Genomic DNA, 23,378 nt, shown 5'->3' on the forward strand with positions numbered 1-23,378 from the left:
AAACACAAACTACATTTCACACCTTAGGTACAAGACAAAGCTCTACATCAAAATTAGAGTGCATTAAAAATGTACCAATCATACCAAAATGGTTAGTCATATTTAGTTAGGAGGTGGGAGAAACCTTAAACCTTAAATCTTTATTTGTTGTTTAAACAAGTGCTTAGGTGGCTTTATCCCAACCCAAAAGTATGTAGTTAAACAAGTCTTCATAGTAAACATTATAAATATGCATTCCAAAGTTAAACGATAACTGTTTGCCTTATATCAAGTGGCTCAGGTAAGTGTTCTTCATGGGTAACTTCATCTCGCACACAGATATCGAATAAATATTCAAACATTGCGAAGAAAGACGTTTGAAAGGAAACACACGTGAGACACAACAAAACCGAATAAGTCTGGAGGATGTTTGCATGTCGTCGTCTAACTCAGACCGACTTGCTTGATTGTCCTTTAGCAGTTCTGAGGGGTTCTGAGGATCGCAGAGATGAGGGCGGAGGAGAGAGGGAGGCAGGAGGAGGACGCCAGGCGACTGTCCCATCGCAGCGTTGTGGAGACCTGGGACGAGGGGGGAGAAGGAGGGAAGGGGGGCGAGGTGGAAGGTAAGCAGGCAGAGGGAGGAGGAGAGGGAGGAGGAGAGGGGGGAGGAGGGGGGGGGTAACGCGAGGAGAGGAGCCCACCTTACTTTACGTGCTGCGTGTGCGCGTGAGAGGAGCAGTAGAACTTCTTGTGAGTGATGAAGTTGGACAGGTTGTTGAACTGGATGTCGCACGGACGGCAGTACTTCACGCCCCCTCCGGTCACACCTCTCCTCACACACAGCACGGACTGGGAGGGGGAGCCAGGGGAGGAGGGGGAGGAGGGGGCTGCACTGCCTGACCCCTGACTCCTGGAGAGGTCAGAGTTCACACCTGCGTCACCCTCCGTTCCCACAGTCACCAAACCGTCCGAGCGGCAGCCATTTTGGCTCTGAGGCGAGTCTGTGCGGCGGCCATTCTGTGTCAGCGAGCCCGGCGTTTCCTGGCAGGCGTCCTCAGGTACGGGCTGGTCCTCCTGACCCTCGCAGGCCTCCGTAGGGCTCTGCCTCACCGCCTCCTCCTCCCTCTGCCTCACCACCGTCGCAGAGCTCTGGGTGCAGGGGGGCAAGATGTAGAAGGCTGGGGGGGGCGTTGCCGGGGTCGTTGTCAAGGGGGCTCCCCTTCGGAGCGGGGCTTCTTAGATGGGGGAGGACTGCAAGTCGGCTGTACAGGGGCGTGTCTACTTTTCAAGGTCAGACCTCCTCTTCCTCCATGGTTCTCGGCTTCCTCCGACCCCGACCCTGGACCCGACCCGGGGGACTCAGAAGCGGGTCCAGCCCTCCCTCTCTTGCCCTGGGCGGGGCAGGAGCTGTGTTTGTGCTGGAGGTAATCTTCCACCCTGTCGAAGTTCACCTGACATGGAACACACTCGTGGTAGTCCCTCCCGTGGTGCATTCTGGGTATCTGGGCAGACGCCACTTTGCCCGCGCCCGGCCGCCACGCCTGCTTCCTGCTCAGGTCCATGGGCGTATCTGTGGGGGGCGTGGCCAGCTCTGATTGGACCAGGCTGTTGCATCTGGACGAGAGGGCGGACCTAGGCGTGGGGAGGCTGGCCTCTGGGTGTTTAGGCTCCACCCCTAGAAACAAGCCGTATCTAGGGTGGGGGAACTGGTTGCCATGGGTACCAAAGACATCCCCCGCCCCCTGGTACATTCCGGCACCTCCGATTGGCCCGATCCCCAGGAAGCGTGGGTGGGTCAAAGGCAATCGAAGCTCCTGATTGGCCAGGTGGGACGCATCAAAGTTCTTCCTGCGTCGGCGCGTGCGGACGGTGCGCTGGGCGGCAGAGGCGGCCATCTTGTTTCCGTGGTTGCGTCGGGCAGGGGGGTCGTGGCGAGTGGCGCAGTAGTAGCGCTTGTGGACCAGGAAGTTCTCCGTCCGGCTGAAGGTGATCTTACATGCCTGGCAGGTGGTCTTCCCTGGGAGGTCGCCCTCCCCCTCCGCACCCTCCATCTCTCCCTGGACGCAGGGCTTCTCATCCAGATCTGGGGGAGTCCGGGGGGGCGTGGTCTTCCCTTCCCACTTCCTGTCAGTACTCAAGAGGTCCAGCCCGGCCACAGCCAGGCCAGGGGGGGTCAGGAGGGAGCTGGTGGGGTCCGAGGGGGCACCTCCCACACCCAGGCTGGCCATGCCGGCCCTGGACCCAGCCTCGGGGCTCCCTGGGGCGGGCAGCTTGTCCAGGAGGGCTGGGCAGTCTCGGGGCCTGGAGGGGGTCCATCGACCCTGGCAGTAGTGCTTCTTGTGGACCAGATAGTTCTCCAGGCTGGAGAAGGAGATGCTACACTGGAAACACGTTGTTCCTTTAGAGAGGACGGGGCCGTGGCCGGGGCTGTAGAGCAGGGAGGGGTAGTTGTTGTTGCCCCCTGGCCCGCCTCCTGCCCCCTGCCTCAACCTGTGATGCACCAGCTCCGACATCTTGGCCAGTATCTCCGAAGCCTGCGGCCCGGTTGGTGATGTCATATCCTGCAGAAAGGGGAAGTGAGGGAGGAAGTGGGGGAGTGGGAAGGCCGGGCGGAGGGAAGGGTGTATGGGGGAGGAGGTGGGCCGAGGGCTGGAGGGCTCAGATTTGATCTGGGGGTGTGCCCGGCTGGATCTGGGGCCTGGAGGGGTGGAGCGGGGCCTGGGCAGCTGGACCTGGGAGAGGGGGGTCGGGGTGGAGGTGCAGCTGGGGGGCCTGGAGGCGGGGGAGGGGGTGAAGTCTGGTCTCTCCTGCTTCAGAAGAGCGTGCACCTGCTGGAGTTTCTCCGGCTTGCCGGGACGTCTGGTTTGAACGCGCTGGAAACCCTCTTTCCCCATCCCTTTCTCCGTCTCTGCCTCCTTCCCTCCCCCCGTCTCACACTTGCTAGCCTGCTGGGGGCTCCCTGCCCCTGCGCAGTGTCTGTCGGCGGGGTGTGCGCGCGTCCCGGGACGGTGTGTGTGCGTTCGCGCATGCGTGTCCAGGTCGCCTGCAGTCTGGAAGCTCAGATGACAGAGGGGACACAGGTGACCGGACGAGGACAGGTGAGACAGGATGTGATGCTGCAGGGAGGCGGGGCTGTCCGCTGCGTGTTCACACACCGTGCACCTCAGGCCCCACCCGCCTGACCCTGCAGGCCCCTCCCTCTTCACACCTGGGGGAAGAGAGGACACCTTAGGTTTATTTCTATATGTAAACAAAATATTCTTTGATTATTTCTTCATCAGGCTGTATCTGATGTTGTAACTGAATGTGTGCAAGACATCCATTGTTTACTACCTCTTGCCTAATAATACACAAAACACTTCCTGAAGAGGAGGCCACCCTCACCGTCGTGTATGTTCAGCAGCATCTCTACCGCCTGCTGGCCCTGCCCCACCCCAAGGCCTTGTGGGTAGGGGAGGGTCATGTGATGCGGGAGCGTGCTGAAGGGTTCTGGGGTCTGGTTCTGATCGGGGTTCTGGCGTCCACTGCAGTAAAACAGGAGGTGGGCCTGGTGGTTCCGTTCGCTACGGAACCAGATACCACACGCCTTGCAGGGAAAGATGTCCTCTGGAGACAGACACACACACATTCAAACGCACACACACGGACACACACACACACGTATGGACACAGACAGAGACACACCAACACGGTTAATACTGGCTCAACGTAAACATCAGAGTGACAAAAACACCCCCACGCACACAAATCATCAGGCAATATCTTACTATTGACAATGGCGTGGGGTAGCATCGCTGCCATGCTAGCCTGTTGTGGGAGGAGCTGCATGGACTCCAGCAGTCTGGCTGCTGGATACAACCCCTCCGAGGCATATGATTGGTGGACAGGCCACATGGCCTCCGATGGAGAGCTGTGTTTGGCCGGTTGGTGCCAAGGGTTCAAATCCATAGCGTAGGGTTTTAGTTCCTCCCCTTGAGGGATCTCCCTGGTGGTGATGATCCATATCTGACCATCTGAGGAGAGGAGAGGAGCAGAGCAGAGAGGAGAGGAGGAGAGGAGGAGAGGAGAGAAGGTTATGGTTTTTAATTGCTGAAGCTACTTAGTTGTAATTCAAGTTCAAGTTCAAGTCTTTTATTTGTCAGGTGCACAGAGCAACACAAGGTTAGACTGGGCACTAATGCCACTCTTTCAACACTAGATGGAACACTCTCCATTGAGTCAGCTTCACAGAAAGCTCAAGGCTGTATATGGGTCCACTGTTCTTGGAATGTCACTGTGTAACAAAAACATGATCTCTATTTCTCCTAGATAACCCCAAGAGTACCAGTCATAGACAGTATGCATACATAGTGGTGGTATACGCTGTAAAAGACATACAGTGCCCTCCAAAAGTATTGGAACAGTGAGGCCAATTCCTTTATTTTTGCTGTAGACTGAAAACATTTGGGCTTGACATCAAACGATGAATGTGAAACCAGAGATCAACGTTTCAGCTTTTATTTCCAGGTATTTACATCAGGATCTGATGCACAAATTAGAAAATATCACCTTTTTGTTCGAACCCACCCATTTGTCACGTGAGCAAAAGTATTGGAACATGTGACTGACAGGTGTGTTTTGTTGCCCAGGTGTGTCCTATTACATACATTATTCAATCAATAAATACCACTGAATGTCTACACTCAGGTTCAGATTGGGTAAGATAGGTTTTGTCTATGCAGACTGTATTCAGAGGTGAAAACAACATGAAAACCAGAGCGCTGTCTTTGGGTGAAAAACAAGCAATTGTGAGTCTTAGAGAAGATGGAAAATCAATCAGAGCCATTGCAGAAACATTGGCCATAGCCAGTACAACCATTTGGAATGTCCTGAAGAAGAAGAAAACTACTGGTGTACTAAGTAACAGACGTCGAACAGGTAGACCAAGGAAAACATCAGCAGTTGATGACAGAAACATTGTGAGAGCTGTAAAGAAAGACCCTAAAACAACTGTTAGTGAGATCAGCAACAACCTCCAGATGGCAGGAGTGAAGGTATCACTATCTACTGTTCGCAGAAGACTTCATGAACAAAAGTACAAGGGCTACACCAGAAGATGCAAACCACTCATTAGCAAGAAGAATAGGAAGGCCAGGCTGGAAATTGCCAAAAAGTACAGAGATGAACCTCAAAAATTCTGGGACAAAGTTTTATGGACTGATGAGACAAAGATTAACTTTTACCAAAGTGATGGAAAGGCTAAAGTTTGGAGAAAGAAAGGAACTGCTCATGATCCCAAACACACAAGCTCATCTGTGAAACACGGTGGAAGTAATGTCATGGCTTGGGCTTGCATGGCTTCTTCTGGGACGGGCTCATTAATCTTCATTGAGGATGTAACACATGATGGCAGCAGCAAAATGACCTCGGAAGTCTACAGAAACATTTTGTCTGCCAATTTAAGGAAAGATGCAACCAAACTGATTGGCAGAGCCTTCATCATGCAGCAAGATAACGACCCAAAACACACTGCCAAAACAACAAAGGAGTTCATCAGGGGCAAGAAATGGAAGGTATTAGACTGGCCAAGTCAATCTCCAGACTTAAACCCTATAGAGCATGCATTTTACCTGCTTAAGAGGAGACTGAAGGGAGGAACCCCACAAAACAAACAACAACTGAAAGAGGCTGCAGTGAAAGCCTGGGAAAGCATCAAAAAGGAAGAATGCAAAAGTTTGGTGACGTCAATGGGTCACAGACTTGCTGCAGTTATTGAAAGCAAAGGATTTGCAACTAAATATTAAGTCTTATTCACTTAAATATGTTTTAAGTATATCTGTTCCAATACTTTTGCTCACATGACAAATGGGTGGATTCAAACAAAATGTGATATTTTCTTAGTTGTGCATCAGATCCTGATGTAAATACCTGGAAATAAAAGCTGAAACGTTGATCTCTGGTCTCGCGTTCATTATTTGATGTCAAGCCCAAATGTTTTCAGTCTACAGCAAAAATAAAGGAATTCGCCTCACTGTTCCAATACTTTTGGAGGGCACTGTATCTGATCAATTACACATACACATGTATTTAAATAAGCCTCAATTACTCCTGACAACACTGCCCTGTCCTTCACACCCCTAATCCTCTTTGTGTAGAGAAAGGGTTCATGTAATTAACACACCGACGCACACACTCACATACATGCACACACACACACACACACATGAGATGAGGTTGACATGGGCTTAAACACATAGGAACAATGACCAATCAGAAGCTTCGTTAGAGCGTTGCTGGGAGGAGATTACCCCAGTCCAGCTAACAATGGCCAATCAGAGGCATCGTTAGAGCGTTAATGGGAAGCGATTACCTCAGTCCAGCTGCTCATGAGGGAACACTCATAAACGTACATTTCTTCTCTCAGCATAATTAGGGGTAGATGCAACAAACACACGCATACTCGCACACACACACAGAGGTAACACACACGCAGAGGTAACACACACACAGAGGTAACACACACAGAGGTAACACACACACAGAGGTAACAGGTGTTTGTCATCGTGTGTGTGTGGTGTGTGTGAGTGTCTGTCTGTGTAGAGTTTGTGTATTGTGGGAGTGTGGTGTGTTTGTGTGTGGGGTGTGTGTGGGTGTCTCTTCCTCTCCTCTCCCCTCCCCTCTTCTTCTCTCCTTCTCTCTTCTCTTCTCCTCTCTTCCCTTCTCCTCTCCTCCCACATGCATGCACACACACACATGCACAGTTCATTATGTCTGCTCACAGTTATGCAGAAGTTTCTTATCAGAAGCGACACACGCGTATGTGTACAGTAAGTATTCCACTCCAATCAGCATGTGTTTGGAGGAGTGTGTGTGTGTGTGTGTGGGCTTCAAGGTGCCTGGCAGAGATTAAGACACAAGGAGATGGAGAGAAAGAGAAAGAGGGAGAGTCTGGCAGGGGTCCAAGGTTTTTTGTCTTGTTGTTGTAATTAGGGAGGCTTCTGTCAGATAACTGAGAAGCCCTGGGCTACGAATATGGTAAGTATGTAACACACACGCGCACACACACACACAGCGAGTGTCTCTCTGTGTTTTAGTAAATGCAAATTTCCAGGAGCTGTTTGAGGAAAAACTTGAAAAGAAAAACAGACAAACATCTTTCTTTGTAAACTGGTCTTGACGTGAGACTGAAGTTCTCCTGTCGGAATGAAAGCCAGAAAACATGTACACGCACACACACACACACACACACACACACACACACACACACACACAGGGGTGTCGGTTGACAGGATGCACCTCATCTCCATACTCTGACAGGAGCCTCAGTAATTAAGCTCACCATAAATGCTACACACACACACATACACACACAGAGACAGGTGGGAGATGCTAATGAAGGTGTATTTCTGACAGACTGGAAGATCTGTCTGTCATTGGAGGAAGCTCATTATAGACACCTTCACGGAGGAGACAAGAAGAAAAGAAAGTAAAGGAGAGAAGCCGAAGAGAAGGAGAGAAGGAGGAGATGAGGAAGAGGAGGTGAAGAGAAGAGAAAGAAGAGGCAAGAGGAAGAGGAGGAGATGGAGAGGAAGGGAAGTGGGAGGAGTTTACCTTTACTATAGACAACACAGTTGGTCTTCACTTCCTCCGTTGTCAGGGACGTGGCATCCTGTAGCCACCGCGGCCCCCCGCTGATCACCGCGGAGACAGCCGGCAAGGAGCTCTACGGGAGAGAGGGAGGAGGAAGGTGTAGAGAGAGGGGGGCAGGGAGGTTGGGGGGAGATAGGGGGAGGGAGAGAGGAGGTAGGGGGAGAGAAAGGGAGGGAATGTAGAGGGAGAGAGAGAGAAAAAGGGGGGGGGGGGCAGGGAAAGAGAAGGATTGAGAAAGTGAGAGGGAGAACTCAAACAGGCCTTCAGCCATAGTGAGTCTGTCTGCTAATTAAAAATCAATACTCCAACAGAAAACACACAGACACACTTAGATACACAAACACACACACACTCACACTTTCCCAGACTGTGTCGATTAACGGGCCATGACCTTTCGCCACCTACATGATTAGGATCAGTCAAGGTCACCTAACCCAGGGGGGGGCGGGGCAGAAACAGCTGCTGCACTACAATAGGCAGGCCAGTCTGCAGGGGGCCTTGTGACTGGCTGATCACCGCCAGCTGACGAATATGTTTGCATCTGATTAGTATTTAATTTGCATCTCAGCTAATCTCTCCCCTTTTCTACTCCCCTTTCTTCTCCTTCCTTCTTCTCTACTCTCCTTCTCTCTGTCTCTCTCTCTTGCTCTATCTGTCTCTCTCTCTTGCTGTCTTTCTGTCTATCTCTTCCTCTGTTTGGGAGGTGACACACCAAGTGGGAGTGTGAAATGGAGAATGAGTAGGATGATGGTGGGATGATGGTGAGAGAGGGGAGGGAGGGTAGAGGGATGAGGGGATGGAAGGGAGGGAGGAAGGGGGAGGAAGGCAGGCAGGGAGGGAGAGAGAGACCACTTATCTCTTCCCAGCAGGAAGAGCTTTCCATCCTCACCGTGACATCACTCTCTCTCCCCTGGCACAGGTGAGGGACGGAGAGAGAGAGGGAGAGAGAGAGAGAGAAGGGGAGAGAGAGAGAGAGAGAGAGAGAGAGAGAGAAGGAGAGAGAGAGAGAGAGAGAGAGAGAGAGAGAGAGAAAGAGAGAGAGAGAGAGAGAGAAGGGGAGAGAGAGAGAGAAAGGGAAAGAGGGAGAGGGAGAGAGATCTAAAGAGAGAGCTATGATCATAGAGAGCTGCTTTCCTGTTGTTCATCCACAATCTCCTCTAGTCCTTGAGACACTCTCTGCTCTCCTCTCCTCCTAGACCAGCTTACCGTGTCACTTCCAGTTGAGGTAGTCTCCACCTTTCCTTCATAAGGACCCCAGGTGGTACCGACAGGAAGTGCTTGTCGGGAACACGCCCGACGCCCCGCCCCTTCCTGGATGATCTCCAACTCTTCTGAAAAACAAATAAACAAGAAACAAATACGTTTACCAGTCATCCTTCCGTGAGTTCCTCCCCTCCTCTTCTCTCCTCCTTTCCTCTTCTTTCCTTTCCTTTCCCCTCCCCTTCTCTCCTCAATTCCTTTTCCCTAAAAACTTCAGCCATGTCTGTCTGACAGCCTGGAGATATGATGTGTATGAGTGTGTGTGTGTGTGTGTGTGTGTGTACGTGTGTGTGTGTGTAAGAGGGTTAATCCTCTTTCTCCATCCTGCTCTGGTGTGAAAAAGGCATTTAACACATTCAGGGGGACAGACACCCTCCCCCCTTCCTCCCTCCTCACCCCACCCTCCCTTCTTCCTGCCCCCTCTCTCTCTCTGCTGGATAAAGACCCATTCCTGGGCAGTAAGAGATCACGTGGGTCTCTCCCCCCTCCTTTCCACCCCCACCCCCATACTCCCCTCCATCTATCTCCGCCAGTTAAAGCCCCATTCCTGGTCAGTATAAACCTCAGATTAGAGGCCTGTCATTGGCTGAGCCACGCTGATAAAGCCTCTCTAAGCATGCTGGGTAATGACCCCATGGCTGGCATGACATGCTGTCAGTGTGTGAACATCTCTGACACAACCAGGAAGTAATACACTTAGTCCATGCTCATGGTCACTATGGTGACCAAGTGTCCAGACCGACTGCTGTGGAACACGTTGACCACACTTTGCGTTAGGTGTACTCTAGATCAGTGGTTCCCAAACCTGTCCTCAGGGACCACCTGTCCTGCATGTTTTAGATGTTTCCCTGCTCCAACACACCTGATTCAAATGCATGTTCGTTACCAAGCTTCTACAGAGCTAGATAACGACCCATTCATTTGAATCAGGTGTGTTGGAGCAGGGAAACATCCAAAACATGCAGGACAGGTGGTCCCTGAGGACAGGTTTGAGAACCACAGATCTAGATCGGTGTTACTTTAACTATCATGTCCCCAGTTTGGTAGTTGATGTAACCTTCATGTAAAGTGTTGCCTCCTTGTTCTGTTTAGACGGACTGTAGGTTGGTGATGGTGTCATGTGGACTGACTGTGGTGTATAACTCTCTCTCTGCTTCACACACACATACACACGTATCTCTGTATCATTCACACTCACACACTCCTCTCCCTGTATCACACACACACTTCTCTCTGACACGGTGTAGAAATCCTATACACAGTTTGTTGTTGTAGGAGGAGAGCTTCCAACCAAGAGACCTGATGTAGCCCTCTCTCTCTCCTTCTCTCCCTTCTTTCTCCCTCTCTTTCTCTCTCTCTCTCTCTCTCTCTCTCTCTCTCTCTCTCTCTCTCTCTCTCTCTCTCTCTCTCTCTCTCTCTCTCTCTCTCTCTCTCTCTCTTTCAATCCATCTCTATTTCTCTCTAATATATATCCGGTATATCTCTCCCCTCTTTCTATCACTGTCTACCCTTCTCGCACCATCATCCTGCCTCAACCCATCCTTCTCTCCCCACCCTCTCTTTCATCCCAACTGCCCCTCCCTCCCTCTCGCCCCTCCCTCCCTCCCTCTCTCCCCTCCCTTCCTCCTTCCATCCCTTCCTCCGTCCCTCTCTCTTTCTCTAATCTGAGGGAACTTAAAGGGCTCTTATCTCCAGGCTCTCCTGCTTCATTTCATGCTTGATTTACTTTAATTTGTCTGATAGGGATTTAGACAGCCCATCTCTGCCTGTCTGCCTGCCTGCCTGCCTGCCTGCCTGCCTGCCTGCCTGCCTGCCTGCCTGCCTGCCTGTCTTTCTTTCTGTCTGTGTCTGTCTGTCTGTCTGTCGACCAAAAAACACATTTCCTTCACATTGGACGTATTTCCCCCCACCCCCCTTTCCCCCCCTCCCCCCTCCTCCTCCTCCTCTCTCTATCTCTGAGGACAGTTCCTGGAGAGGTTCTTAGTGCATCAGAGCGTTGCTGTGCGCGTGTCTGAGCGTGGGAGTGTACCGACTGAGAGAATAAAAAGGTTTCAGTCGTGTGGAGTGATTCCCCGATGTGCTTCAGTCCAGGGCACACACACACACAGTGACGGTAGGTGTAAAACGCAGTGACACACACAGTGATGCGTCAGTGGTGAGGGGAGCACTGGCAGGTGAAACACAGACACACCAGATGCCAAACACTGCAAAAGACCACAGACACACTCACAGGAACAAGATGGAAACTGACACAGCCTTTACTGACAATGTAACTTACAGTCACTACACTGACGGTAAATAAACACACACATATACTGTACCACACTCATAAGTGCTGCTTCGGCCAGGAGTGATAGAAAGTGATAGAGACAGTGATACACGTGGTGACATATGGAAAAGTGTCCCCCCCCCCATCCTTCTCTCCCCAGACACACGCACACCTCAACCCCCCCCCCCCCCCCCCCCCCCCCCCCCCCCCTCCCCCCGCCCACCCCCCCCCCCCCCGCCCCTTCATATTCCAACCTAAACTGAGACATCATTGAAATTCCCATCATGGCTTTGAGAATGTGTTTGTGCCGATAAACAAATGTGTGCATGAATTTGCGTGTGTGTGTGTATTTGGATGGGGAGTGGGGGGGCTGTGTGCGCAAGCTGATAAACAGAGTGATGATCCAGCAACACATATTTTCTCCACTCTCTCTCTCTCCCTCCCTCTCTACCCCCCCCCCCCCCCAGTCTTAATTACCAGCAGCTTGTTGGTGCTGTGATAACCGCGTGTTAATTGAATCGAGCGCAGGCCTGCATAATCAGACAGCGGCAGTATGTTTCGTTTCAAGCAGATTAGCCTCTCTGTCTCTATCTGCATCCATACAACCATCATAATGACATGACTCGTCTCTATCTGGGAGACAGGCCACCTCCTCCTCTACATCCGCCTCCTCCTCCTCTTCCTCCCTCCTCTCCTCCTCCTTCTCCTCTTCCTCCCTCCTCTACATCCGCGTCCTCCTCCTCTTCCTCCCTCCTCTCCTCCTCCTTCTCCTCTTCCTCCCTCCTCTCCTCCTCCTTCTCCTCTTCCTCCCTCCTCTTCCTCCTCTTTTTACGACAACTAATACAACGATGCTTCTAGAAACACACAACTTTAAGGAGGTTAGACTACCGGAGGTGTGACTTCTCACATACATACACACACCTCACGCGCACACACACAGTAGCTGAGATGGACTGACTGTTTGCCCCCCGTCTCTTTCTCAGCTCCGATCTCCGCCTTTTCTCTTCTTTTGTCTCCCCCTCTCCACCCTGTGTCTCCTCCCCCTTTCCTTGCTCCTCTCTCCCCCTCTCCATCCTCTCTCCTCCCCCTCTCCATCCTCTCTCCTCCCCCTCTCCTCTTAGCCCCCAGAGAACAGGATTCAGAGACTCAGTCTGTGTCACTTTGATGTCGTCTCAAACTTTAATGATTTAACATTGTTTCGGGGATTTCTCTAATCCACACTACTATTAAAATCCTTACTCCCCCTTCCCCCCATCCCTCCATCCATCTGTCCTTGTCCTCTGAGGACATGGCCTCCCTCCCTCCCTTTCTCTTTCTCTTTCACTCCCCCCCCTCCACTTATCCATAACTCTCTGTCACAAACGCATTATTCGATTTCAGAACTACATTTCAATTTCTTGGCAGTCACAGAAACTTCTGGTGGAATCAGTTGAGCTCTGGCTGTTGGACCCTGCAGTGAAATTAAATTTGTTCTGAATTAAGTATTCTCCTCATTAAAACAATGATTTCAAGTTCATGAGATTATCACGCATCTTTGATTGCACTTTGGGGGGCAGCGTGGAAATGTCTGTATGAATATCAGCCATGAATGTGAAACGTTTTTGAAGTTGAAAGACTGCTTCGACTTAATGAGTATTCATTATCAAACCCGACAAGAGAAGTAGGGGTTGAAAATGAAAAGAGTCTTTATTTCTACTCTGCATTTTCACGTAAAATAATTAACATTTATGGACATTTATGTTTTAGTCATTCAGCAGACACTTGTTATTATTTAAAATGTTTTTTCTATGCATTGAATTCTTTGGACATTTTTTATGGTGCCAATGAAGCAGCTTTTAATCGGAAAGATAATCAACAAAGAACTATTTAATTCTGGTGATAAATGGTGATAGAGTCACCACGAGTAACAGCGATGGATATGCAACACACCAACGACACGACAAAGAGATGCTGATGACAGCAACAAGACGGCATGGCACCGTGTCAGACAAATATCTGACGTAGAACTGTGAAATCTAGAAGAAAAGAGACGTGTTTCTACAAGATCTGAGATCAGAGATCTGGCTTTATCTGCTCTACCAGCAGCCCTGGAGGAGAGAGGGGGGGGGGGGGAGATGGAGAGAGAGAGATAGAGATGGAGAGAGAGGGAGGGGGGAAGATGGAGAGAGAGAGATAGAGATGGAGAGAGAGGGAGGGGGGAAGATGGAGAGAGAGAGATAGAGATGGAGAGAAAGGGAGGGGGGAGATAGAGAGAGAAATATAGAGATGGAGAGGGGGGGAGGGGGAGGGAGAGATGGAAAGATGGGGAAGAGAGAGGGAGTGGAAAAATATGGAGAGATGGAGGAGAGAGAGAGAACGAGAGTTGTCTGTGGACAGCTTTGGCAAAAAATGGTTTAACCTGAACATTCATGCTAATAAAGCATATTGAACTGAATTTAAAGAGCGGTGGAGGAGAGAGGGAGAGCGGGCGAGAAGGAGAGAGGAGGAAGGGAGATAGGGAGAGGTAGGGACAGAAAGGTGGAGAGATGGAGGAGAGAGCGAGAGAGGGAGAGAGGGAGAGAGAGAAAGAGAAAGGGATGCAGAAAGAGAGTGTGAAACAAACACACACACACACCACACATAGTGGCTATTAGAAACACAGCGTGACCAGATGAGAATCAAAGTAGATTTAATCTAAACTCCTCAGAGCACCACATCAAGTAGCGCCTAATGACTCCTCTACAGCAGAGGGCTCTAATCTTGGGTGCGTGTGTGTGTGTGTGAGATAGAGAGTGTGTGTCCATGTGTGTGTGACACAGGTGCAGTTCCCTCCAGTTAGGTAGTTCTGTGGATCAGAGAGCGTTTCAGGCAGGAAGACTCAGTCGTTAGCGAACACTTCACTGACAGTACAGACACTTTGCCTCGGCGTTATGGCCAACCGAGACTACATCTCGACACCCGTGTCAGAGAACTCCAACATCCATCCCTCCCCCTTCAGACAGCGGGACAGAACCCAGGGTGGAGACAACATGAGCAGAGTACTGTGCATCCTGTCACACCTGGAGCAATGTGTGAGCGTTCCTGGTTGTTAAATAGACCGCCCTGTAACTGTAGGAGGGGTGATTGGGTGTGTGTTATGTGACGGTGGTATATGGACTGACAGCAAGTTTCAAATCCACCCTTACATTGCTTTGGAGAAAAGTGTCTGCTAAATGTGTACATTTACATATTTACATATGATCTCAGTGACGAGTCCAAACGCATTCAACCACAGTCAGCCAATCACAGTCAGCTTACCTGGGCCATCCCACTCCTCCTGTCGCTCTATTGGTGGGCTGGGAAGGGACTTCCTGGTTTGGGACTCTGCTGGCCCGGCCTCTTCCTCACCTGCAGGAGCACAGGGTCAAGGTTAGATTACCTCCTGAGGTGTGTGTGAACGTGTGTTTGTGTGTGCGTGTGTGAATATGTGAGTATTGGTGTAAGAGAGCGTGTGTGTGAGTGTGTGTGTGTGTGTGTGTGTGAGTCAGAGATACATTGGAGCCTGTAACAAGCCTGGACCTGATTCTACCAACCCCAGGGCACACGACATCTGGCATTCCGTCGCAGAAGAAGAACAAAAGGAAGTGACACCGTGACACGAGATTCCTTCTCCTTTGAAGATTCATCCCCGTGAGCCACTATGAGTGAGTTTGGAGCTAAAAACGATTTTTCTTTCCACTTTGTTTATTAGACGTCGGAGAAGAACAGTTGAAATACAAAGAGATTGTTCAAAGGGGAGATCCATGTTGAGGAGGAGACGGAATTCTAGGACCCAGCGTCACGCCAATCAGGCCTGAATCCGCCCTGAGGCGGACCAGGAATTAGACCAAACCCAATGTGTGATAACCCAGGTGTAGCCAAGAGGTATGGGCGTAATTGAATTTCAGTTCAAAGGGCCCAGTGAAAACCCTGGGGCCAGGGTGTTTGTTTGTCATTGGGTTTACAACTCATCAAGTTGTACGCGTGTTTATACGCACTTCGTTGGTGAAAATTGAATACTATGACGAAAGCCTTCTAGGATGGAGAGGCGGAGAGGTGCAGGGGGCGAGAGAAAGAGGAGGAGGGGGTGAGAGGCAGAGAAGGGAATGGAGAGGGAGAGGAGGATAAGAGAGGGGAGAGGGAGGGGAGAAGAGGGTGAGAGGGAGAGTAGGATGAGAGAGGGGAGAGGGAGGGGAGAGGGAGGGGAGAAGGAGGTGAGAGGGAGAGGAGGATGAGAGAGGGGAGAGGGAGGGGAGAAGGGGGTGGAGAGGCGGAGGAGGGGGTGAGGTGAGGTGGGGGGGTTAAAGGTGAGGGCTTTTAAAGGCACAAAGTAGTAGCGTTTCACTACCTGATCCTCGTCTGTGTCAGTACAACCGATGAAGGCGATGAGAGAGATGATGAAGAGGAGGAGGAGGAGGATGATGACGGTCTGTCTGATGGATGGGAGAGTGGAGAGATGATCTTCCAACCTGAAAATCACAATGATGATGAAGATGATGATGATGATGATGCTCCTCACCTGATCTACCGCTGATGACATCAGCAGAGAGCTGCTCCAGTAAGGAGGGGTCTGTTCCCTCGTCGACACCCCCCTCAGAACTGAGCCCCCCCACACCTGTCTGTAGCAGGCCTGGGAGAGAGACAGAGAGGGAGAGAGACAAAGAGGGAGAGAGACAGAGAGGGAGAGAGACAAAGAGGGAGAGAGGGGAAAGAGGAAGGAGGGATTGAAGAATTAGAGTAAAATACAGATCATTCTTAGTCTTTGACCATCAAAATACAGTTGGAACTATGTGACCTTCTGCTATACTTTCTACATGCAGTATTTGTATGTCACTTTTGGTTAAAGCGTCAGGTAAATAAATAAAATGTCAGGAAATTCGCAGTATTGCTTTGACAGATGGGTCTAGCCACCAATCAAACAGATTGCCCTCCGACCACAATCGGGTCTGGTCAATCACAATCGTCTAACTGTTATGGGGCGGGATTAATAAGGTGTACTGTACAGAGGAACACAAACAACCGAGATTACATTTATTTGCTCTGATTGGTCACATCTATCCAATTGTATCCAATAGCATCCAGAGACATTTTGGTCCGCGCCCGTTGATAACGCCCCTTGGAAATGATAAATGAACTGAAAGAGAATCTGCATCAAGAGAATTCAACCATATCCTGAATACACAGGAATGAGACAAAGCTCGGCAGTGAGCGAACGCGTGTGCGCGTGTGTCTTTGTGTGTGCATGTGTGTGTGTACATCCACCTGCCCAGCCGCAGGAGCAAGAACAGAGAGAGCCGAAGAAGCCGGGACGCTGTGAAAGGTGTCACACCGTTCTCCCTCTTCTTCCTCGTGTCTTATCAGTCGCTCCTCTGTTGATTTTCCATTTCCCTCACGTTGCCTTTGGGAAGTGTCCGCCAGTTCAATCTCGGGGTTCACTTTTTTATGTTTGATTAATTCCCCCCCCCCCCCCCCCCCCCCCCCCCCCCCCCCCCCTTGTCTGATTGCTGTTGCCCGGGGTGCTGGAGTCCCTCCTTCATGATGGCATATTCCAATGCCAGCCTCTTACCACAGCTTATCTGTACGGACATTTATTTGCACAGGTTGGGCGGGCCTCCACACGTTTTTGTCCCGTACCAATAGGCTACCGGTGCAGGAGTCGTGAAACACCTGGGCTCTGATTGGTCCGCACTCAAAAGATCCGCTTTCCTCAACTTTTTGTGTGTGTATTACGGATACATGCTGCCATTTTGAAATGTAGGGACTCAAATGTGCTGGTCCTACAAATCTACTGGTCCTATGAATTTACGGGTCCTATATATCTACCTACATTTTTTATGATTGCATCGAAACCAAGCACACACTCACTAGAGCAAATACGCTATAGTGAGAACATGGAGTTACAGTTTCAACACCTACATGAACCTCTTGAGGACAAGTTTGTTCTTTCTCTCTGTTTCTTTCTCTTGAACTCTTTCTCTCTTTCTCTTGCCAGAGAGAAGCAAACACAAATGCACACATGTACAACTAAACACACACACACACACATGCAGGCAGAAACACAGGTAGAAACACACACACAGTGAAATATGGAGTCAAAATGCAGTGCTGTTCTGAGAGACTGCTCATTTCATGGTTGGATTTGTCTCTGTTAGCTTGTAGGGGGTGTGTGTGTGTGTTTGTCTCCTGGCTTGTAGGAGGTGTGTGTGTGTGTTTTTATGGAGATAGCACTGAGGAAGCCGATCTTCCCGCTGCACTGCTGAGTGTGTGTGTGTGTGGGTATGTGTGTGTAGCACAGTAAAAGCCCTAAGCAGGCTTCCTAATTAAAGCTGAGGTAATAGACAGGAAGGAAAGGCATGCCATCTCCTCTTCCTCCTCCTCCTCTTCCTCCTCACTCTACGGTTCCTTCTTCTCCTCGTCTTCCTCCTCTTCCTCCTCTTCCCCATCCTCCTCTTATACTTTCCAGCTGTTGCAACTTGGCATGAGATAAAGCCATGCCATCCAACCAGATACAATGTAGTCGTATCTATTTCAAGGAGAGGTGGGTAATGTAGTTATATCTAGTGCAATGAGAGATGGGTAATGTAGTTATTTCTGGTTCTGGATGGGGACCAGGGTTTGGGTATGGGGGTGGGGGCAAACCAGCAGCCTCCTTCTCCCTGGAGTTTATCTGTCCCCACCGTACCGCATTACCCATAATCCTCCATACTCAGAGAGCTGGGCTAAGCAGTGGAGATCCGTCCAATCTCTTTAGGTAAGGGCCTAATCAATCCCTGTTACCATGGAAGCCTTTCATCAAAGGAGTTAATTCAAAGTTCCTTTCTGACTTTCTCTCTCTCTCTCTCTCTCTCTCTCTCTCTCTCTCTCTCTCTCTCTCACACACACACACACACACACACACACACAAATACAATCTCTCGGTTACTCTCTCTTTCTCTGTCTGTTTTCTATCGCTCTCTTCTCACTCGCATTCCCTCTCTTTCTCACTGTCCCTCTCCTCTCATCTATCCTCTCGTCTCCATTTCTCTAGACTCTCATCTCCTCTTCTTCTCTCCTGTCCTCCTCTCCTCTCTTCTCCCCCTCCCAGCTTCTGAACACATTCTAATCCTCTCACCAGTTCACTGATTATTCAAATAACGACATGGAATTAAACGCCAGGAATTATGAAATTGACTCAATATTTTCAGAATTAATTCCCTATTACACAGGCCGTTTTAGGATAAGTTCATTCCCCGCTGTTTAATGTGAACTTATTTCAACTCTGCTACATCTGTCCTGTAAGAAATATGTAAATATCCATTTAGCATTTGCTTTTATCCGAAGAAATGTACAAGGACGAGGGGGGGTTTAACTGACAACCTCTTGATCGGCAGTAAAATTGCTCCACCACTGAGCTATACCCATCCCCATGCTCTACCCATCGTAAGTGAATCTCTCATATTCCTACAATCTCTCTCCATCTCCAGTCCTCCTCCCCATGTCTACTGTCTCCATCTTCCCCTTGTCATAAATCCCCCTCCTCCCCGGACAGCATTCCCATCTGCCACCTGCCTGTGTGCACGTGGATGTACGTGTCTATGTGTGTGTGTGTCTCAGCTCCCTGTGTGATAAGGGTTCAAACAACAGCTGCCACCAGCCTCGGCTAGATAGAGGGCTGATACAGCTGACAGGATCTGCACCTCTCTCCAGAAACATCTACCTCAACCCTATCTGTCCCCCCACCCCAGTAAAACCTACCCCAGCCTTATCTCCCTCACCCCAGAAACCCCTTCCCCAGCCCTAACTGACTAACCACCCCAGTAACACCTACCCCAGCCCTATCTGCCCCCCACCCCAGTAACACCTACCCCAGGCCTAACTAACTAACTAACTACCCCAGTAACACCTACCCCAGCCCTAACTGACTAATCACCCCGGTAACACCTACCCCAGCCCTAACGGACTAATCACCCCGGTAACAACTCCATCCCATGGAGCCCCCTGGGGCTGTAAACCCTGTCTCCCCCTGGGGCTGGGGGGTCCCAGAGCCCTCTTTGTTACATCTACTATCTGTGTGAGAAAAAAAGAGGAAGAATGTGATCTTTCAAAAGGACAAAAATGGAGGGGGGAGGGAGGGAGGGGAAAGGGGGAGGAGGCAAAAAGAAATACATAATTTATCACCGTATTATCAGTCCATCCAGCCACAGTAATAAAGGGGGGATAGCGGAGCGAGAGAAAGGGATTTTTTTTTGTGTTATCGGGGGGTGAATAGTGAAGGAGAAGAGAAGGGAGGAGAGGAGAGCAGAGAAGAGAGGGAGAGGAGGAGGAGATGTGAGGAGAGCAGGGCAGAGGGAAGGAGAAGGGAGGACATTGGAGCAGAGGAGAGAAGCAGAGGAGAGAGAAAGAGGAGAGGGGTAGAGAGGAAGAGGAGAGGGGGATTATCAGCAAACTGCAGACTGCCAGGCAAGCTTCTAATAGTAATAATAGTATGTGTGATGGTGTATCTGCCCCAGCCTATCTCCCCCATTATCTCCCTCTTATCTCCAGTCATCAGGGCAAATTAATGGAGCTCTTTCACTCCCTCTCTCTATCTGGGCGCAGAGGGCACTCCAGAGAATGGAATAAGCAAAATATGAAAATAGTCTACGAATCGTGGAGAGAGATAACAGCCATGCGTAGAGATGGTAGTGTGTGTGCATGTGTGTGTGTGTGTGTGTGTGGGGATGGAGCTCATCTCTTCACCCTATAACAACCTTTTGTCCTCTGAGTTCTGTGGGAATTGTGGGTATTGCTAGTGGCCACTGGTGTTGGTTACTGGTAGTGGTGTTGGTTACTGGTACTGGTGTTGGTTACTGGGTAGTGGTAGTGGGTACTGGGTACTTGTGCTGGTACTGGTGCTGGTGAACATACGACTATTATATTATCATTACAGGTCCTGGAAGTGGTTAGTGTCCTTCGCCCAGTTCAACGCAGCCAGAGTCAGCCACCCTGGCTGGGATGAGAGGAGGACTTGCTGTCTGCCAGCACAGCGGCCAGTAAGTGGCCCTGAAGTCATTGTGAAATCCTAAACCTGCCATGTCCATGTCACTGTGTTGGTTATGATTGACCCTGGGGCTGAGGAGAAGAGGTGGAGAGGAGGGGAGGATGAGAGGAAAGGAGGATGAGAGGAGAGGAGGATGAGAGGAGAGGAGGATGAGAGGAGAGGAGGATGAGAGGAAAGGAGGATGAGAGGAGAGGAGGATGAGAGGAAAGGAGGATGAGAGGAGGATAAGAGGAGAGGAGGATGAGAGGAGGATGAGAGGAGAGGAGGATGAGAGGAGAGGAGAGGAGGATGAGAGGAGAGGAGGATGAGAGGAGAGGAGGATGAGAGGAGGATGAGAGGAGGATGAGAGGAGGATGAGAGGAGGATGAGAGGAGAGGAGGATGAGAGGAGAGGAGGATGAGAGGAGGATGAGAGGAGAGGAGGATGAGAGGAGAGGAGAGGAGGATGAGAGGAGAGGAGAGGAGGATGAGAGGAGGATGAGAGGAGAGGAGGATGAGAGGAGGATGAGAGGAGAGGAGGATGAGAGGAGGATGAGAGGAGAGGAGGATGAGAGGAGGATGAGAGGAGGATGAGAGGAGAGGAGGATGAGAGGAGGATGAGAGGAGGATGAGAGGAGAGGAGAATGAGAGGAGGATGAGAGGAGGATGAGAGGAGGCCATAGAGGGAGAGGAGAGGATGACGGAGATGGACAGAGGAAAGCGAAGGAGAGAAGATAATGCCAGAAGGGAAGTGGAGGATAGCGGAGGGGGAGAGGACAAGTGGACATGGGAGAGAGGAAGACAGCGGAGAGGGGAGGAAGAGAGGAAGACAGGAGGAGAAGAGGAAAGTCGACAGGAGAAGAGATGGACAAAAAGAGGAATGGAACTTAAGTTATCCTAAGTTGACCCAGGCAGCAGAGAAAAGTAGAGAAAGAGGGAGTGTGAAAAGGACAGACATGGAGTGAGAGATGGAGAAGGATGTGCATGTCAGACTTGCTGTCGGTCCTAAGTCGTTCTTACTGTTAGCAGTTGTCATGTGATTGTTTGAATCATCTCTCATAAACTGTCTTTTCGCAAGCATGCAGCATAGCCTTCTGGTACAGCTGGTCTTTGAGGCAAACCGACAATCACGGTCCCCCTATCAACCCAGACACGACCACTGGATAGAATACTCCGCGCGCGCCGTAGCGCACACAAACAGAAAGTCAAATGTATGTTGCAACTAAGCGTCACCAATAAGGTGTGATCATGTGTACAACCAATCCCTCAAGTGGCATTCAGTAATAAGAAATATCAACACACTTAATAATAGCATTTAGAGCAATATTGTTGGCTGTTCTCATGCCTAAGTAAATTCATAATTTGAATGTATTTGAAATACAAATGAATGGATACACCTAAACAGGCAGTCTACACGTCTTGGAAGGAAAGGCAAAACAGAGTAAAAACTTACGTTTAAACTGCCTTGGGTTGCTCTGCTTTCTCCTCGACATGTTCCGAGACGGTGATTCGTCTTCTAATCCCTATACGGTCCGTCTCGTCAGAACACGGCTGTGCTGCCCAAGACGAGAGGATGACAAAGTGACATCAACGTGGTCACACACCGACGCTTTCAATGTGTGTTCACGTCTCTCTCCACGCCTCCGTGACTCCCCCCGTCCTGTGAAGACGAGCTTGAGATAACCGCTGTCAGCGCGCCCTGAAGAGAGATGTTGACAGCGGGTCGCAGTTTTGTTTCTGAGGTTTGTGTCTCCTGGCACCGTAGCCACAGGCGCAAATCACACAAGCTGATTGTAGTGGTTTGATTTAAGTGTCATGGAATCTCACTTATTCTTTTCAAGTAAACATCGTATCTGAATATATGTTTAAATTAATTGATAATGGACTGACTTTAGAATAGCTTACAATTCTATGGATCGAAGCACATTGCCTTATAAACTGGCTTACATTTTTTATTTGCACAAAAAAAATCGTAATTATATATACATTCCCTGTAGCCTATTCCTTGAATGCATTAGCCTAATTAAATGGTTTGAGAACCAAAGTCCCACTTTCGATTTTGAAAGAAAACAAAAACGTTTCTGCTGTTGAAACAATCCCTTTATTTCACCATTAAACGAATATTTAGTTGTATTTTTTTTGCAAACATTTAAAATGCAATAAATTAATTGTATTCTTGAATAATTAATTTTCTTAATAATTGAACGACAGAGTCTTCGATTGTTGCGTCTGGACATGGTATTATCAAGTAGCCCATTAAACCAAAAAATACATAGGTTACATTGAAAATATTTGTATGTATATGTAGGCTAGAGCTGGCATGATGGGAAGAATTTGTCTCCCTTGGCCTGCTTCCCCCGGCAATAGGCGCCGAGGCAGCTTGCGCCAGACTCCATATCTCCCCAGCGATCAGAGAGTTAAATTGAGGGATTTCCACCTCTTCTTTCATTGGCCCTATCAATAAGTTCCAACTGACGAAGGATTCCACCGCCATCCAGGCACGCCAGAGCGATAACGGCAGTTGGCGCGGGAAGCGCGCAGAGGATGGATTAATTATGCGGTGAACATGGATATTCGGCTTATCATCTCTTAGCAAAGGAGCGCGGTTCACGCGATCAGAGAGGCGGGATAGGGAAGTAACAATGCAGCGGCACCTTGCCGACCCTCGTCCTACACATTCGTTTTTTGAGCTGTAATTAAAAAATAACATGCAATTATGTTCCTATCTGCCAAAGCAGCGCGAGGGTGCGGGGCTAAATAATTGGTGTGAGAGGGAGAAGAGAGAGAAAACGCAGCAGGGAAAAACTGATTGTTGACTCCTAATGTAGGTCACCTGTGTTTGAGAGCCAAACTTGAACCACTGTGCCAATATAATATTGACAAGATTTTCAGACTTAAAAAGCAAGAAGAAAAGAAAAAATGCAGAAAATATTCCTTTGAACATTGATTACACTGTACTGCACTACATAGGCAGCGTTCAGTACCACAAGGAAAGAGAGAAAGAGAGAGACAGACAGGAATGGAGAGAGACAGGAAAAGAGAGAGATGGAGGGATGGCTAGTGAGAGAGAGACAAATAAATTGTGGGAAAGACATTCAGAGACAGGAAGAGAGAGACAGCGAGAGAGAGAGAGAGAGAGAGAGAGAGAGAGAGAGAGAGAGAGAGAGAGAGAGAGAGAGAGAGAGAGAGAGAGAGTAGAAGAGAAGGAGAGAGTGGAAGAGAGGGAGGCAGAGCAGGAGAGAAAGAG

The 23,378-nt window shown here is 49.7% G+C and overlaps 1 protein-coding gene across 1 annotated transcript; it reads right to left on the reverse strand.

The window, feature by feature from the left end:
* Nucleotides 1-670: 670 nt before the first annotated feature.
* Nucleotides 671-21,841, reverse strand: LOC124467237 (zinc finger protein ZFPM2-like). The gene is made up of 9 exons (XM_047019437.1): nucleotides 21,585-21,841; nucleotides 15,654-15,764; nucleotides 15,483-15,567; nucleotides 14,414-14,503; nucleotides 8,815-8,939; nucleotides 7,570-7,681; nucleotides 3,747-3,992; nucleotides 3,364-3,585; nucleotides 671-3,187 (listed from the first exon to the last, which is right to left on the reverse strand). Exons 7-9 carry the CDS (start codon nucleotides 3,925-3,927, stop codon nucleotides 1,185-1,187), a joined length of 2,406 nt encoding a protein of 801 aa, XP_046875393.1. The 5' UTR covers nucleotides 3,928-3,992; nucleotides 7,570-7,681; nucleotides 8,815-8,939; nucleotides 14,414-14,503; nucleotides 15,483-15,567; nucleotides 15,654-15,764; nucleotides 21,585-21,841; the 3' UTR covers nucleotides 671-1,184.
* Between the last annotated feature and the right edge of the window lie 1,537 nt (nucleotides 21,842-23,378).

The sequence above is a fragment of the Hypomesus transpacificus genome, chromosome 4 (assembly GCF_021917145.1).
Source record: "Hypomesus transpacificus isolate Combined female chromosome 4, fHypTra1, whole genome shotgun sequence".
Classification (NCBI taxonomy): domain Eukaryota; kingdom Metazoa; phylum Chordata; class Actinopteri; order Osmeriformes; family Osmeridae; genus Hypomesus; species Hypomesus transpacificus.